Source organism: Chinchilla lanigera, unplaced genomic scaffold (assembly GCF_000276665.1).
Source record: "Chinchilla lanigera isolate Chin_1 unplaced genomic scaffold, ChiLan1.0 scaffold00019, whole genome shotgun sequence".
Taxonomy (NCBI): Eukaryota; Metazoa; Chordata; class Mammalia; order Rodentia; family Chinchillidae; genus Chinchilla; species Chinchilla lanigera.
The window spans coordinates 24719031-24733730 of NW_004955420.1; the positions used below are offsets into that span (position 1 = coordinate 24719031).

A 14700-nucleotide genomic window follows, 5' to 3' on the forward strand; every position below is an offset into this window, starting at 1 on the left:
TGCAGTTTCAGGTGTCCTGCATTGTGTTGCTTATTGAGAAAGATGGACACCTCTGACTCCTGCTTGTGTCCATATAGGTGAGGTGATCAGGATTCTGGGGCCCTGGCACACGGTCAGAGGAAGATTTTCTGCCATTGAGGTCAGCAAAAGGGAATGACAAGCTGTCCGTGGTAGTGCCCACCTGTGATCCTGATCTGGGAGGATTGCAAGTTCAAGCCCAGCCTGGGTAACTTAGCAAGATCCTGTCTCAAAACAAAAAATAAAAAAGGACAGTATTTCCTCCTCATCAGTAGTCTAGGAATTTTATTTATTTATTTATTTATTTACTTATTTTTTTATTATTTTTTTTCTTCTTTGGACCAAGAATCCAACTAAGGGCCTAGTGCTTGCCAGGCAGGTGCTATGCCACTTAGCTACATCCCAGCAGGAATTTTTAGAAATGCTACCTAAAAAATTAGAATTGGAATTGGGGTGATGTGATGAAAATGTAAATATGTTGTTATTTCAGTGATAAAACTAGGGCAGGGGATATAGCTCAGTGGCATAAGTGTCTGCCTGGCAAGCACAAGGTCCTGAGTTCGATTTCCAGTACCAGAAAAGAAAGAAAGTATATAGTGATAAAACTAGAAGTTTTTATACCAATAAAATATTGAGTTAAATAAGATTTAACCCTTCAATGCCTAGTGATCCACTTTTGAAACATCCATAACTCTGGAATGTAATGAAATGTGTTCTTTTCAAATTTTTGTCCCTTGAATTTTTCTAGGTAATATATATGAATTTCATAGGAAAATTCAAAAATTTTCAGTCTTTAGCATGAATGGGTTAACAGGAGTCAGGACCAGCTGTGGCAGCAAACCCCTATAATCTTCTCTCTGGAGAAGCTGAGGCGGGAGAACTGCCGTGAATTTTAGCCCAAGGCCCTGTCTTCAGAAGACAGAAATAAATAATAGTTTGAGTCTCACTATGTTGCCCAAGCTAGCTTTGAATTCATGATCCTCCTGCCTCAGCCTCCTCAGTAGCTGCAGGCCACTGTGCTCAGCTCAGGGACTGGCTTTTTAAACCTTTTATTTAGAACTACTGGCACAAGGCCCAGCCTACCCATGGGAGATAGTACTGAGAAGAGGATTCTAGCCACTCATCCCTGCCTTCTGCGCTCCCTAGACTCAGCTCACAGTGGGAAGGGAAAGGCTCCTCGCCTGTATCAGCCCAGCATCACTGTGTGCGAGGCCTTCGATGCCATCGGTCCTGCCTGGGCTGCCGAGCTGCTGCCCAGAGCCCCATCTCACAAAGAGCACCTATGCCAGGAGGGCCCTGCACGCAGCCCGGCCCCTCCTTGGCCCACACCTGCCCGCCTTGTGTTACTTTCATTCTGGGGATGCAGCCAGAGCCTGCGGTGTGGGTGGGGAGATGCAGGTTGATGACCGGATGGTCAGTTTCCTCCACCATCTCCATTGTTCCCTCACCTTCCCTTTCCGCCCCAAAGAAAGACAGATCCAGAACTAATATTCCATTACACAGGGTGGGTGCCAGGCTTTTTAGTAAAAGATCTGATTAACCTGAGAGAGTGTAGAGGGATTTTTCTACTAACTAAGCCTAATTTTAGCACATCTTTTCATGTTTCAGGCTTCAGCTGCCTACTGTTTGGGGGGAAGCAAAAACCTTGCATGTAGGACAGATTCCCACCGTCCTGGGCTTTACTGCTGCTATTTTGAAGCCACATTTCTCTCACCTCCCTCCTCTGCCTATCTACTGAAGAAGGAAGTACCTGAATCTTTTTTTAAATGGAAAGCCTTACACCTTTCCTGTTGCCTGGTGAGGCCTCCTCTGTGGCATTTGGGTTGTGTGGGCCCTGCTGCCTCCTGTAGTAAGTGTGAGTGGACGCCTTCAGCCTGGCCGTCCGTTTGCCGTGGGAGCAGCTGAGTGGCCGCACAGAAACCGCAGAAGCTTTAGGTTGCGGATGGACAGGGCTTGAGGTACAGGAAATCGATTTTGTCCCTCCCTAGTTCTCTTAAGTTCTACTCCATTTCGGGGCTGTGGGTTTAGCTCAGCAGCACAAGCGCCTGCCTGGCAAGTGCAAGGTCCTGAGTTTGATTTCTGGTACCAAAAAAAAAAATGCTGCTCCATTTGAAGTTGGGTCCTTAGAAGTCACCTTTCCCAAGGGGAGAAATCTTCCTTTCAAGTTGGGTGGGGTCGAGAATCAGCCTGGGGCCAGGCAGCCCTGAGTTTGAGTCTTGGTTCCCTCTCTTCTCCCTCTCTTCTGCCTGGCCACTTTGAACACATCCCAGAGCCTTTGTGGGGCTTAGCTTCCTCACCTCCACTCTGAGCCTTTCCCATCCTCTTTGTCCCAGGCTGTCAGTGAGGTCAGTGTCACACTGCCTGGTAGACAGTAGAGCCCCCCTCAGCAGCACCTACACCTCCGTCTCTGGCTCTTCTCCGGAGCCACTGTCCCTAGAGCTGTCACGTGTGACCTCAGTGAGCCCTGGGTGGCGCAGCTGCATGCTTCTGTGCTGGAGTGCGCTTGGCCCGCCCGGAGGTGGATGGGTGTCTATACCTGGTCCCAGCCGCACAAGCGGGCGTTTGTCCTCCAGCTCTGCCTTTTTGCTGCCACCCCTTCCAAGGAGCCATTGTCGTCTTATACCCTGGACACCCATATCTGTCACTTTTGAGTTATATCCCCAGCCCTTTATTCATTTTTACACACGCACACACACTTTCAGTTTTTAACAGTGACTTGCTAAGCGCTCGGTTGCCCGGGCTGGGCTTGATCTGCCTCAGCTTCTCAGAGCCCAGCTCTCAGTGGCTTTATGACTTTGTCTGAAACAGTAGGGTATAGAACCCACATTTCAGAAAAGACTTTAGAATTTACAGAAAGCAAAAGGAAAATGTTTTTTTTTAGCTGTTGGTCTTACAGCCTTGAAAAACCCTACAGCTGCCCTACCTAGCTCCCATCATAAAGATGTGGGGAAATAGGTAAGTGGACCAGTGGCCCTGAGCAGGGAGCTTGGGAAACAGCACTGCTTGCTCAGCCAGCCAGCACCTGGGGCTCACCCCTTTGCAGGATGGACAGGCGTGGCCACGGGGTGTCATCCTCTGGGGCAGCTGCTCTGCGGCAGATTGTGTCTGGAGTAGCTCTGAGAGGAGCTCAAGCGGCCCCTTCAGAGGCTCGTGTCCCCCAGGAGTCGGCACAGGCCGGTAACAGACGCCCGCTCAGGGCAGGCCCCCATTCCATGCCCTGCAACCCTGTGTGTGGCCTAATCATTGTGACCTGCCCTCTTTCTCCAGAGCACTAGGCCACCGTGGACACTTGCTGAGGTTGTAAGCAGTTACCACACACGTGGTGACTTCAGCAGTGAAAGCGTGCTCTCCCTGTTCTGGGGACGAGAAGCTCGGTATCCAGCCAGGTGGTGCTCCCGGCAGGGGGACCATGGCGGAGTACTCTGGCCCCCCGCTCCCCACCTGGGGTGCAGAGCATCCTGAGCTCACAGCTGCCTCTCTGCTCTCTTTGGCTCACTTTCTCCTCTCTGTCTTCCTCTCTGTGTTCTTCTCGGGCGTTGGGGATCAGACCACTGAGCCACACCCTGCCTCCCCCAGGCAGGCCCATGAGGTTCTCCAGTAGGACCAGAGCTTTAAACGCTAGCCATTCGGTCCAGCCCTTTCTCTTGAGCTGTGTCGTGTGAGCCAGAAGTAAGTGTGTGGGAGAGAATTGGGCTCAGAAGCCTAGGGTCTAACTTGATAGAGACACACACACACACACACACACGCAGTAAGGCACCATAACAAACAGGCAGTTGCCCTGATCACAGAGAAAGCTCTGTGGTTATGCTTTCTGGATATTACGTATCTGAGGGAGTGCAGGCTCAGGGCACCCTGAGTAACCTGCCTGAGCGCTCGCGTGTGGGAAGAGTGGAGCAGCAGTGAGATTGCGACTGTGCTCTCTCCAGGCTGCTGTAGCAGGGCAGTCCCTGGTGAGGGGGCTGCTGGGATTTCCCAGGGCTGGGGGCCGTCCCTACTTACCCCGAGCAGCAGAGTACAAATCTGTCTGACGAGTGCTGGTCCACACCTCGGTTCCCAGCAGTCTCGGGGGCTGAGGCAGAAGGATCACAAGTTCATGCCCAGCCTGGGCAGCTTCGCAACTGAGGGGAAACCAGTCTCAACAGGTTTTTTTTGAAAGGCTGGAGGTGTAGCTCAATGCAAAGGCCCTGAGTTCAGTCCCCACTACGACGGTGGTAGAGGTGGTGGTAATTAATAATGGTTATGTGCTGTGTCACATGTGCACACGTGTGGAATGTTCCTCCTCATTTCTTTCTCCCTTCCCTGGGACTGGCTGTGCAGAGCACCCTTCACAGCTCTACAGTCACTTTTTTACAGAAACCTGTGAGAGGCTGGCAGAAGTTCTATGCATGCATGCTGGCATGTGGGGGGGGGCTGTTAAAACTTGGAACCTTCTCACGGACTTACATCTCCAGCCGTTTTTTGAGACAGGGCCTCACTAAATTGCCCAGGCTGGGCTCAAACTTGCAATCCTCCTGCCTCAGCCTCTCAGAGTGCTGGATGAAGGCTCTATCCAGGCTGAAGTTGGTAGAAAGAGACAGTGAGTACCCATTGATGGACACAGGCTGTCCTGGTACCTGGCTTCTCTGTATCACGAGGCATAAGAGGTACTCTTCGGTTTCCAAGCCAGAAGCCTGTGCTTCCGAGCTCAACAGTAGCTTCTTCCCTACGTCTGTGGCTGCCTTCAGTGTGCTGCCGGCAGGGCTGAGTAGCTGTGATGGCGCCGCGTGGACGGCAGTGTCTAAAACGTTGACTGAGGTTTGGAGGCAAGGCTTGTGGGAACAGCAGAAGTGGGATGTTTTTGTCCACGGGGTTGGCTGTTGTGAATCTGAGAACACTAGGCAGAGATGGCTCTGTCTCTTTTCCCAGTGCTTCATGGTTGGCTTCTCAGGAGAGGTTTTTGTGGATAGGACTTTGGGATTCAAATCAGATCTCCCTCCTTCTGTTCCTCTTGGTCTGTGCATCTCCTAGAAGATACTGGCAATCCACTGCTCACCCAATGTTTTGTTTTAGGGAAGCTTTCCTTGCAATTGCCTGATCTTTCCTTCCTTTCTCTCCTGTTTCCTCTGTCCCTCTCCCTCCCTCGCCCTTTCAGTATCTTACTGAGTTGCCTTGGCTGGCCTCAAACTCGAAATCCTCCAGCCTCACCCCTCCAGATCCTGGGATGTACCACCATGCCCACTTTGTAATTGCTTAACAGCAGCTTGCCTGTGCCAGAGTTTAGAATAAGCAGTCGCTCCTTCCCGCACAGCTGTCCCCCAAACAAGTAAATAAAAAGCTATTACAGATTTTTTTTTTTTTGGTTGATTTTTCAGATCCTTTGCGGGGAGATAGCCATTGTGAAGATTGAATTGATCCCTTTCTTCTTTCCCTGCCTAGTACCTTTTTAGTACTTTCACTCTCCCTCTCCACAGGTCAGATGCCGGGCCCAGGTTCCATGATGCCAGGCCGCATGATGCCCACTGTGGCAGCCAACATCCACCCAGCAGGGGGCGGCCCTGCCCCTCCTGGTATGCCTCCGATGCCAGGAAACATCTTAGGACCCCGAGGGCCCCTCACAGCGCCCAACGGCATGTGTAAGTAGCACAGGGGTGGACAGCGTTTCCCTGAGGTCTGTTGGTAAGGGTGGGGAGCTCTGTTCACTTCGTGGACAGCATTAGCCGTGACACTGGATTCCAGAAGATCAGGCCACTGCTCCGGCGGGCAGGCGCACAGGTGACAGTGGGCACACCATGCTCCAAGCAGAGTCTTTGGGAAGCCCAGCCAGGGTGTAAGCCCACTCTTACACCTGTCCAGATCTGTCCAGGTTGAGTCTCAGCACACATACAATGTTTCTAGTGGTAATTTTCCCTGCTGGAGCTTTTTGCAATAACAGGTTTCTCATAGCCTTTCCTAATGTATTGGTGGTGGCTCCACAGACTCGGGGGAGGACTCCCAGCTGTGTTAGGGAGTACAAGGTCCCGGAGGCAGGTGGGCAGAGCACTGGTGCTGCTCAGCAGTGCCTGGCTGGGGCTGTTAGCTCAGGTTAGAGCTCCCACGAGCCCTTGCTCTCCTCCTGCCCTTCCCTCCTGTAGTCCTGCTCCGTAGGAAGTGGCCCCACAGTCCCTCCAGAACCAGCCAGGTCCTCAGGCACGTTGCTGATCCTTGGTTCGTGTGGAAATTCATACATGTAGTGAGGAGTTGGGTCCTATTCATAAGGCTGGCAGAGTAACGTAAGAATCCCTGGCCTTCACGATCTTTGGGGAAAAAGGAATGAACAGTTGGGTAGGCTTCACTGAAAGTTACAAGAAGACTGCAGAGGTCCTTGAATGCTCACTTCCCAGGGCAGGGAGGTAGGCTACCCAGCAGACACTCCTTACTCACGTGGGGCCCCAGGGCCTGGAACAGAGGAGTGCACAGAAGAAAGGTGCGTTAGCTGGGTGGATGGGAAAGAGTGATCGCCCTTCAGTGGTGGTCCGAAGTTACAGTATTGTGGGTACAGAAAACGATGCTTGCCACTCCGCCTTACAGGCAGTGCACAGCTGAGCTGGCTTTCGGTGGCACTGGCCAGTGCCGTCTGAGGTGATGCCGTTGGTTAGTGTCACTGTTGTGTCCTGCTGGCTTCCCATGGTTTGTGACTTTAGGAGTCCACCCTCCAGGGTCCCTAGGGGAGCACCTTGTGGTGTGGGGGTTCGGAGGTGTTCACTGCCTTGACAGACTGTTGGAGGAGTTCGGAGCTGCTGAGCTGGCTCTTGTGTTCTGGGCAGGCCACGCTGGACAAGTGGCTTCCGATGCTCCAAGAACGTGGGGCTAGGTGAACTGACAATAAGCAAGGCTGCACTTCGTTTCATGTTTTCATTTCTGGCAAGATCTAGAGATTTTTAGAACCCTTGATTAAATAATCTCTAGGGTCGCTTTGTACACAAAAGCAGCTAACATTGAAAAAGGAACAAGCCAGACGCTCACTCATTAATTGTTCCCATCAGGACCTGGCCTAGTTTTGGCCAGAAACCAGGGGCTACAGTTGAGCTGTGAGGGCTCCCAGGCCTCCCCACCTTGTCAGCAGCAGCAGAAGACAGTCTTTGGCCAGAGAGGAGCTGCTTATTTAACTGAAGAAACAAAATTAGTAAAGGGAGCTCGTATGGTAGCATATGCCAGTTTCCTATGGGGAGGCTCTGGGAGGCTGAGGCAGGAGAGCCACAAATTCGACTCCAGCTGTTTAGTGACTTAACAAGACCCTGTCTACAAAAAGAGAAATTTTTGTTTTGTTTTTTTGAGACAGGTATTACAGGTATGCACCACCACACCCAGCTCAGAAATTTCTTTTTTAAAGGACTGAGAATATTGCTCAGTGCAGATGCCCTGGGTTCAATCCTCAGGACCACAGCTTAGTAAAGGGAACCATTAAAGTAGAATAAAGTCAGAATACCATGGAGTTGTGAAAAAGAGCATGGAGTGATTCTGGGAAGGAATGGGCCTTGAAAGAGAGTGGGCAAGTTCAGGCACCATCCATTTCCCCATGACTGGGTGAGGGTGAGCAACGCACGCAGTGTCCAGGAGCTCCCAGTGTGTGCCCACGTGGGCCACAGTGGCAGCAGCCCACCAGCTGCACTGCCTGCCTGCCTCCAAGGAAAGTACTTGCTGTGTTGTTACACACACACACACACACACACACACACACACACACACACATCAATCATCAATGACAAGCTCCCCTTGTATGTATTGCAGATCCCCCTCCACCACAGCAGCCACCGCCGCCACCACCGACAGATGGCGTCCCTCCCCCACCTGCTGCAGGCCCGCCGGCCTCTGCCACTCCTTAGCCAGAAGAGGCGGGAAACCTCCACGCCCACCGCCACAAGCTGGAATGGGGGTGACGGGACTTGAGCTCCTCGGCCACCTCGGGTTTCTTTCAGGATTTCATTTTCACAGCCCCGGTGCACATCTTGTGTCTCCCCACTCCTCTTGACCCCTCTCCATGCTCTGACACATCCTGTGCTCAGTGGGACGCCTGTGATGACAGTGTGGTGTGGATGTCCTCACATCAGCCTGTGCTCCCAGCCCCGCCCCGTCCCGTCCTGTCCCGGTGTGGGGTGGTCTTGGCAGTTTATCGGCAGGTCCTGTCAACAATATTAGTATTCAGTGTCGATTTTTGCTCTCCTCCTGTTTTTTGCTTTGTCTTATGCTTCTATGGATAATCCCCTATAATTATTATCTTTTTTATGTTATGATTGTTTTAAAGGAGAGCATCCTAAGTTAATAGGAACCAAAAAATGGTGATGGCAGAAAGATACAGCCACAGGGGACACACCTTAAGGCATTATAAGTGACCTTATTTCTGCTTATCTGAGCTAAGAGTGGTGCTGCTGGTGAAGTTTCCTGAGATTTTGGCCACACATCAGTGCAGCAGACTGAGGAGATGGGAAGCGGGTACCCCACTGACTGCTGTTTCCTGGGAGGCCTCTGCCCAGCCTGGCAAAACACCCTTGTAACTGGTACACAGTAGAAGAGAGCACAAACACGAGAACACAGGCACTCCGCCTCAGGCCCGCGGTTCCCGTTTTCTATGCAGATGATTTGCTGGGTTGGGGGTGGGTGGTGGTTTTTTTGAGGGCTGGATTTGGGGAGTCTTTCCTAGGCTCCATAGACGAGCCAGGAAAGTTTAAGGAGACTAAGGCAGTGACTCCCTCCCCAGGTCAGTCTACCCTGCTTTGCATGCCTGCTTTTTTCACCTTCTTAAAAAAATTTTTTCAAAATAAAATTTTTAAAAAAAAGTAGATAGTGTTAAACAGTTTAGCTCATGGAACTTCGTTAGGATGTCTGGGGGTCAAGTCCCCAAACTACCTCTTACAATATAGCCAGGGTGGGTGGAATTCATGAAGCGGTACTTTAGGTTCAGGGTGGGATTAGAAGAGTGAGGCAGAATTACCAGCCTCTCACACCTTCTGCTAGGCCTGTCTGCAGTCTCACATCGCATCTGTCGGGGTGGAGATGCTGAGGGTACAGGGACCTCGGTTCCACAGCATCATGCTTTAATGTCTGGAGTACTCGGGCTGGGAGGGCGGGGTGCCATTCTAAAAGAAGAGCCACAAAAAAATGCCTTAATTGAGCCCGTACCTACCCCTGCTGATGAGTGACTTGAGAGCTCTTAGTTTTGTGTCGTGTCCTCCTTCCAGCTCCCTCTGTCCTCTGATCAGTGAGAGGGTGTGGTTTCCGGAGCTCCTGCTTCTTCACGTCCCATTCTCAAGTGGCTGTTGTGTTACGTAGAGTGCAAGGTAGAACATCTTTTGGGTACCTTTTTCTATATATTTTCTAAAGCTTTACATATGAGAGGGTGTAGAGAGGTGTTTGTAAAACACCTTAGAACTTTTTCCCTTAATATCAGAAAGCAAAAATAAAACCACAATTGAGATTTGCCTTTAGACCCTCAGGTTTGTCTCAAACCAGGTGGCCGTGGTCAGCATCAGAGTACTGGAATGTTGGAACCAAGGAGACCCTGTTCCCTTTGCATGTTCGTTCTGGACTTGGGGTGGAAATGGAAATGAGCTAGTTCCTACTGGAGTCTGCTTCCAGTGTAGTTGCTTCCAGAAAGACGCCAGTGCCTTTCAGCAATGGCCAGGGTTTTCCCTACTTCCCTCCGGTCTTTCCCAAAGGAAACTCATTCCAAATACTTACCTTCTCCCCTGGAGTCCTAGAAAGAAAATACAATTCTGGTTCTTACTGTGGTCCCTTGTAACCTCAGGTCTTTAATGTGATCACTTTCAAATTTAAAAGATCCAGGTGGAAATATTTTTACTATGCTAGTAATCTGCAAAATACCTGAATTCAATACTGCTGTGTTTTAGAATAAGTGATGACATTTTCTTTCTGTGTCTTTAATCTGGTTTCATTCCTGTAATACAGCCACCCAGTTTTGTGAGGGGGGGAATAATAAGTGGTTTTTGTACAAACATCTTTCTCAGTGTGGTGTTATTTTGGAAAAATGAGGGGAGGGAGTTTTGAGAAATTGGAGCAAATGAATAAATGAAATACCGTTTCTGGATTCTGGTCCCGTTCTGCATTCATACCCTGGTCTTGTAAATCCTGTGAAGAACTTAAGGATCCGCCCCACCACGTCTTAGCAGTTGAAAGTCCATGACCCAGGTTCGCCAGACCCTCTCTTTGCGTAATGCCTTGGGAACACAAGATCGAGGGTGCCTCGCCGCTGTTCTGTTGCCTCAAAGTGAAGAATGATGAGTGAAGTTCTCCAGAAAACGTGGCCAATGTCCTGGCACCCCCAAAAAGAGGAATAGTCCCGCAATGTCCAGGTACAATTTAAGCACACCTTGAGGGCAGAAAGTTCTGTGAACTCAACACATATAGACAGCTCCTGAACACAAACTCTTTGCAGGCACTGTTAGGAGACGCCATGGTGCAGTGAGCCGCAGAAGACACTGTCAGAAGATGGGACCCCGCTCCTCCCTGAAGTGTGGCTCTAGGGCAGCGCTGTAGCCGGCCAGCGCACATGCGCAGCTGTGTTCACTCCAGGCCATCTTAAGAGTGGGGTGCATAGCTGAATCTGCACAGGACGTGTCACCTTCCTCCATGTCCTGGGTCTCACGTTAGAGCTTCTTCCTCTGTGGCTTATTTCTAGGCATGCCACCAATCTGGCCATGACCCTGAACTTGGGACAGCATTAAGAATGTCACACACACTGCCTAAAGGGAGGCGGAGGGCCGGGGATTTAGCTCAGTGGCGCAAGTGCCTGCCCAGCAAGCACAAGGTCCTGAGTTCGATTCCCAGTACCAAAAAAAAGGCGGGGGGAGTTGAATGAATCACCCCCAAGCTGACGTTCCAGAGCTGGTTACCACTACCTTGGTCCACACTGGTCTGTTTTGGTTCTCACAAGGAACTCAGTAAAAGGTTCTTGTCCGATCCTTCTCTTCTGCCCCTGGCCTGCCTTGCAGAAACCGCCACTGCATGCCTACTGCCTCACAGGACTGGAGAACAAACCTGGAGACTTTGCAATGAGCTATGACACCATCCCTTTTCGTTTAAGACAGTCATGGTAGGGTTGCCCAGGCTGGCTTCAAACTGGCAATCCTGCCTCGGCCTCCCTAGTAGCTGGGATGTGTACCACTGTGTTTATGGAGCCGTCTTTACTACTGACCCTAGAGGCCTTTCCTGAGGCCTTGCACCTCCAGGGAAAGCAGCTAGCTGTGGGGTGTGGAGTGACCTTACCCTCGGAGGGAGATGTCGCCACCTCCCCTTGGGCCTCAGTAAAAGAGCTATGCCTTACTACAGTACAGTGACCACAGCCGAGGGACGGGAAAACACCCCACTCTGGTGCTGTGGCCATCTGCCGCCTAATGTGCTGTTACCAGACGGTATGGAAGGCTAGAGCAGCAACAGCACTGAAGCATGGTAATTCTCATGGGTGAGTTTCTGTAGCCAGCCTATCCCTGACACTTGACAGGTTCCTCATGGCCGTCAGAGCTGTGGCATCCTTTGCTCCGGTCAGCTTACTCCGCAGTTGCTGCAGGGGCCCTGAGAAGTGCTTAGGTCACCTGCTGAGGCAGCAGGTCTCTTAGGCAGACTATCAAGTTGCTCCACCTCTGAGACTCTGATGGCTGGTTGTTAAATTGTGGCTTTCTCCGTCTGGCTGGGTTTTGGGGTGAGGATTCGTCATTCAGGAGACCTTTCCAATGTGGTGACAATCCTAGTGCTTAAACAAGATGACCACTTTCATGCTGTGATGTCCTTTTCTGCGGTGGGAGCACCACTTGTTCAACTGGGAATCCAGAGCTCTCTGCAGTCAGGAAGCTGTGGTCAGTACGAAGAGCTTGGTCCCAGTCTTCCTTTCCTGAGAATGGTGTAAGTAGGCCTGTTCCCGACAGCCCACCCCAAAGCACTCACAGAGCCAGCTGTCCCACAGCCTTGTTAAACTCCCTATTAGGAGATCATTGCGTTAACTTTTTTTCTTTTTGCTTTGAGAGTCTCACTATGTAGTTCAGGCTGGCCTTGAACTCACTATGTTGCCCAGTCTGGGCAACTCCTGGCAACGTTCCCGCCTCGCTCTCCCACATGCTGGAATTACAGGCATGCACCACCGTGCCTGGCTTATTGCATTAACTCTTAAATGTCCAAGTGAAAGTGGGGCACTTGTATGGGGAGAGGAGGGAACAGGGTTTGCATTGATGCCCTACTTCTGCATATGATTTCCCCCTTCTGAGACTCAAGAGGCAGGGAGGAAAATGAAAGGTTTGGAAGCAGAATCTTGGTTCAAGTCCTGGCCTTAGCACTTCATTAGCATGACCTTGCATGACATTGCTAAATCTGTCAGTTTGCAGATAAAACCAGTAAGCAATCTGTAGTACAATTGTGAAAAAATAAGGCAAATTAGAGTTAATACTGAGGATTTAAAGCCAGGAGCCGCAGGTTGCCTGTCCGGGTCAAGGCACGCTCCCTCACAGCACCTGGAGTGTCTCCTGCCCGCTCCCCCGTGAAGCCAGTGGCTCGCTGCGCAACGGAGGCTGCAGGCAGCCGCCACAGTCATGGTGCTCAGTGGGCCTTGGCTCCAGTGGCGGGATGCCAAGCCCAGCAGGAAACAGGCCCAGGGAGCCACTGCCACGCAAGACAGCCCTGGTGCCCAGGTGGACACGATGCAAGTGGAGGGGCCTTGGGTGTAAGCTGTAGACAGGTCCGTCGCATGTGATAGTCCTCGAGTCTTCGTTCTCTTCAGCCTGTCTCCACTGTGCCCAGGAAAAAACGCATTGACTTCCCATAGGGCTCAACACTGTCAGGAGACTCAGGTTACTGATCCCCAGGGGCATAGTGTTCTGACTCCAAATCCTGCTCTCTCCAGGACTCCGCGGCCTGCTCTGTGGGTGTCACCCAGCCAGGTGTGCTACGCTTAGTCCTGAAACCCCTGGTGACACGCACTAGGGAGGAGCAGAGTGACAAGACTGGTAACTTTATTTAAACTCCCCACTTCGGGAGTGCAGCTCAGTGGTGGAACACTTGCCTACACAAGGCTATGGGTTTGGTTGCCAGCACTACCCCTACGCCCCCCCAAAGAAAAGCCAAAACCCAAACAAAATGAAAGTGGTAACAATTTGCCCCTAGGGAAGGGAAGAAGATGGCTGAGGATGGAGATATTTCAGCTTTACCAATTCAAAAATTGAGCCCAGCTTGGTGGTACATGCCTGTAATCCCAGCTGCTGTGGAGGGAGCGATGAGCGCATGAGCAACTTATCAAGACCCTGTCTCAAAAAAACAAAAACAAAACCAAAACAAAAACCTGGGGCTAGCCAGGCACGGTGGCGCACACCGGCCATCCCAGCACTCTGGGAGGCTGAAGTAAGAGGACTAACAAATTCGAACGCAGACCGGACAGTTTAGCAAGAATCCCTAGCAGGATAGATGGTGATCCCCAGTACTGCAAAGAAAAAAAAAGCTGGGGATGTAGTCAGCACCTAGTACCACATACAGAAGTGATGATTAAAAAAACATACTAAAGGTGAGAAACGTAAGCCGGGGCAGAGTTTAACCTAGGCAGAAGGCCCGCCATCCTGACCTCCTGAGAACATGGGCCTGGGACCTGTCCTTGAGGCCCACCCACGCAGCTCAGGAGGTCAGCACATCCGAAGTCCACCCTGATAACCACCCAAGAACAGAGGAAGCGGAGAGGCAGAGGAACACAGAGACCTCACGGAGTACAGGTGCCGGAGATAAACTGTGGACTGGCCAGTGGAGATGGGCTGGAGAGCCGAAGCGTGCTGCTGCAAAGCTCACGCTGTTTCACTGTCTCTGAAGGCGGCGCGAAGAGCCCGCACGTGAGCCCCTCTTGTTCTGAGGTGGGTGTGGGCGCTCCCTATACCTTCACTGGGGCCCCCTGCCGGCTCCAGCGGGCCGTCAGGCCTCCCTCCGTGCCTGGCACTGACCAGGGCGCACATGTCTGAATGGTCTTGGCCAAAGAGGCTCAGAAGCCAGGGTGATAGCAACGGAGTTTTCTGGTGTAAAGCGTTTCCCAGGCAGCCCTGGAGGGTAGGGGGCACCAGGTAGCAGCCGTAGTTCTTATCGGAGAAACAGGCTTTGAACCAACGCAGCCGCATCAGGAGGTGGAATCTCCATCTTGGTCGCATATTTAGCCTCTTCACGGCAGAATGCGAGCTTCTCTCAAATACCAGAGCTGCCCCCATCTCCTCAGGCTGAGGCCCAGACGTCATCGTATGGGTTCACAGCACATCAAGAGGCGAACACAGTTGATCTGCAGGGGCTAACCTAGGTGACAAGACCGCAACTGTCTCCCCACCTAACAGGGCCGCGAGGGCATGGCCCGGGAACACCCCGGGATCGGGAAACCGGGATCCCAGAATGACGCGTGGCCCGCGTCCTTATGCCAGGCCTCCCTGGCCCGGCCAGACACTTGCGCTTTGGGGCCCAGATCACCGGGAGTTCGGTGCATTGGGGGAGTTAGAAAAGGACCAGAGTGAGAGGCCGCTAGCTAGGGCGCCGCAAGTAAGCCAAACGGGAAGGCGCAGCGCCGCGGTGCTGGGGTCGCGCCCCTTCCCCGCAGCGCGCCCGGCCGGCTGGGCGGGAGCTGGCGAGCGGTCTCCCTGCGGGCGGATTAGGTCTGATCCGATTAGGGCCGGGCCGTCGGGTTCGCCCCCTCCCCGTCGCCCG

General features: G+C 52.0%; 1 protein-coding gene across 2 annotated transcripts in view; it reads left to right on the top strand.

Moving 5' to 3' along the window:
* Positions 1 to 10078, top strand: part of Smarcc1 (SWI/SNF related, matrix associated, actin dependent regulator of chromatin, subfamily c, member 1) — a gene marked incomplete at its 5' end in the record, with an annotated part of 135052 nt that extends 124974 nt beyond the window's left edge. For both annotated transcript variants that reach the window (XM_013513379.1, XM_013513380.1), the window contains 2 exon segments: positions 5469 to 5630; positions 7765 to 10078. In XM_013513379.1, the coding sequence (XP_013368833.1) occupies positions 5469 to 5630; positions 7765 to 7859 (257 nt within the window).
* Positions 10079 to 14700: the final 4622 nt, after the last annotated feature.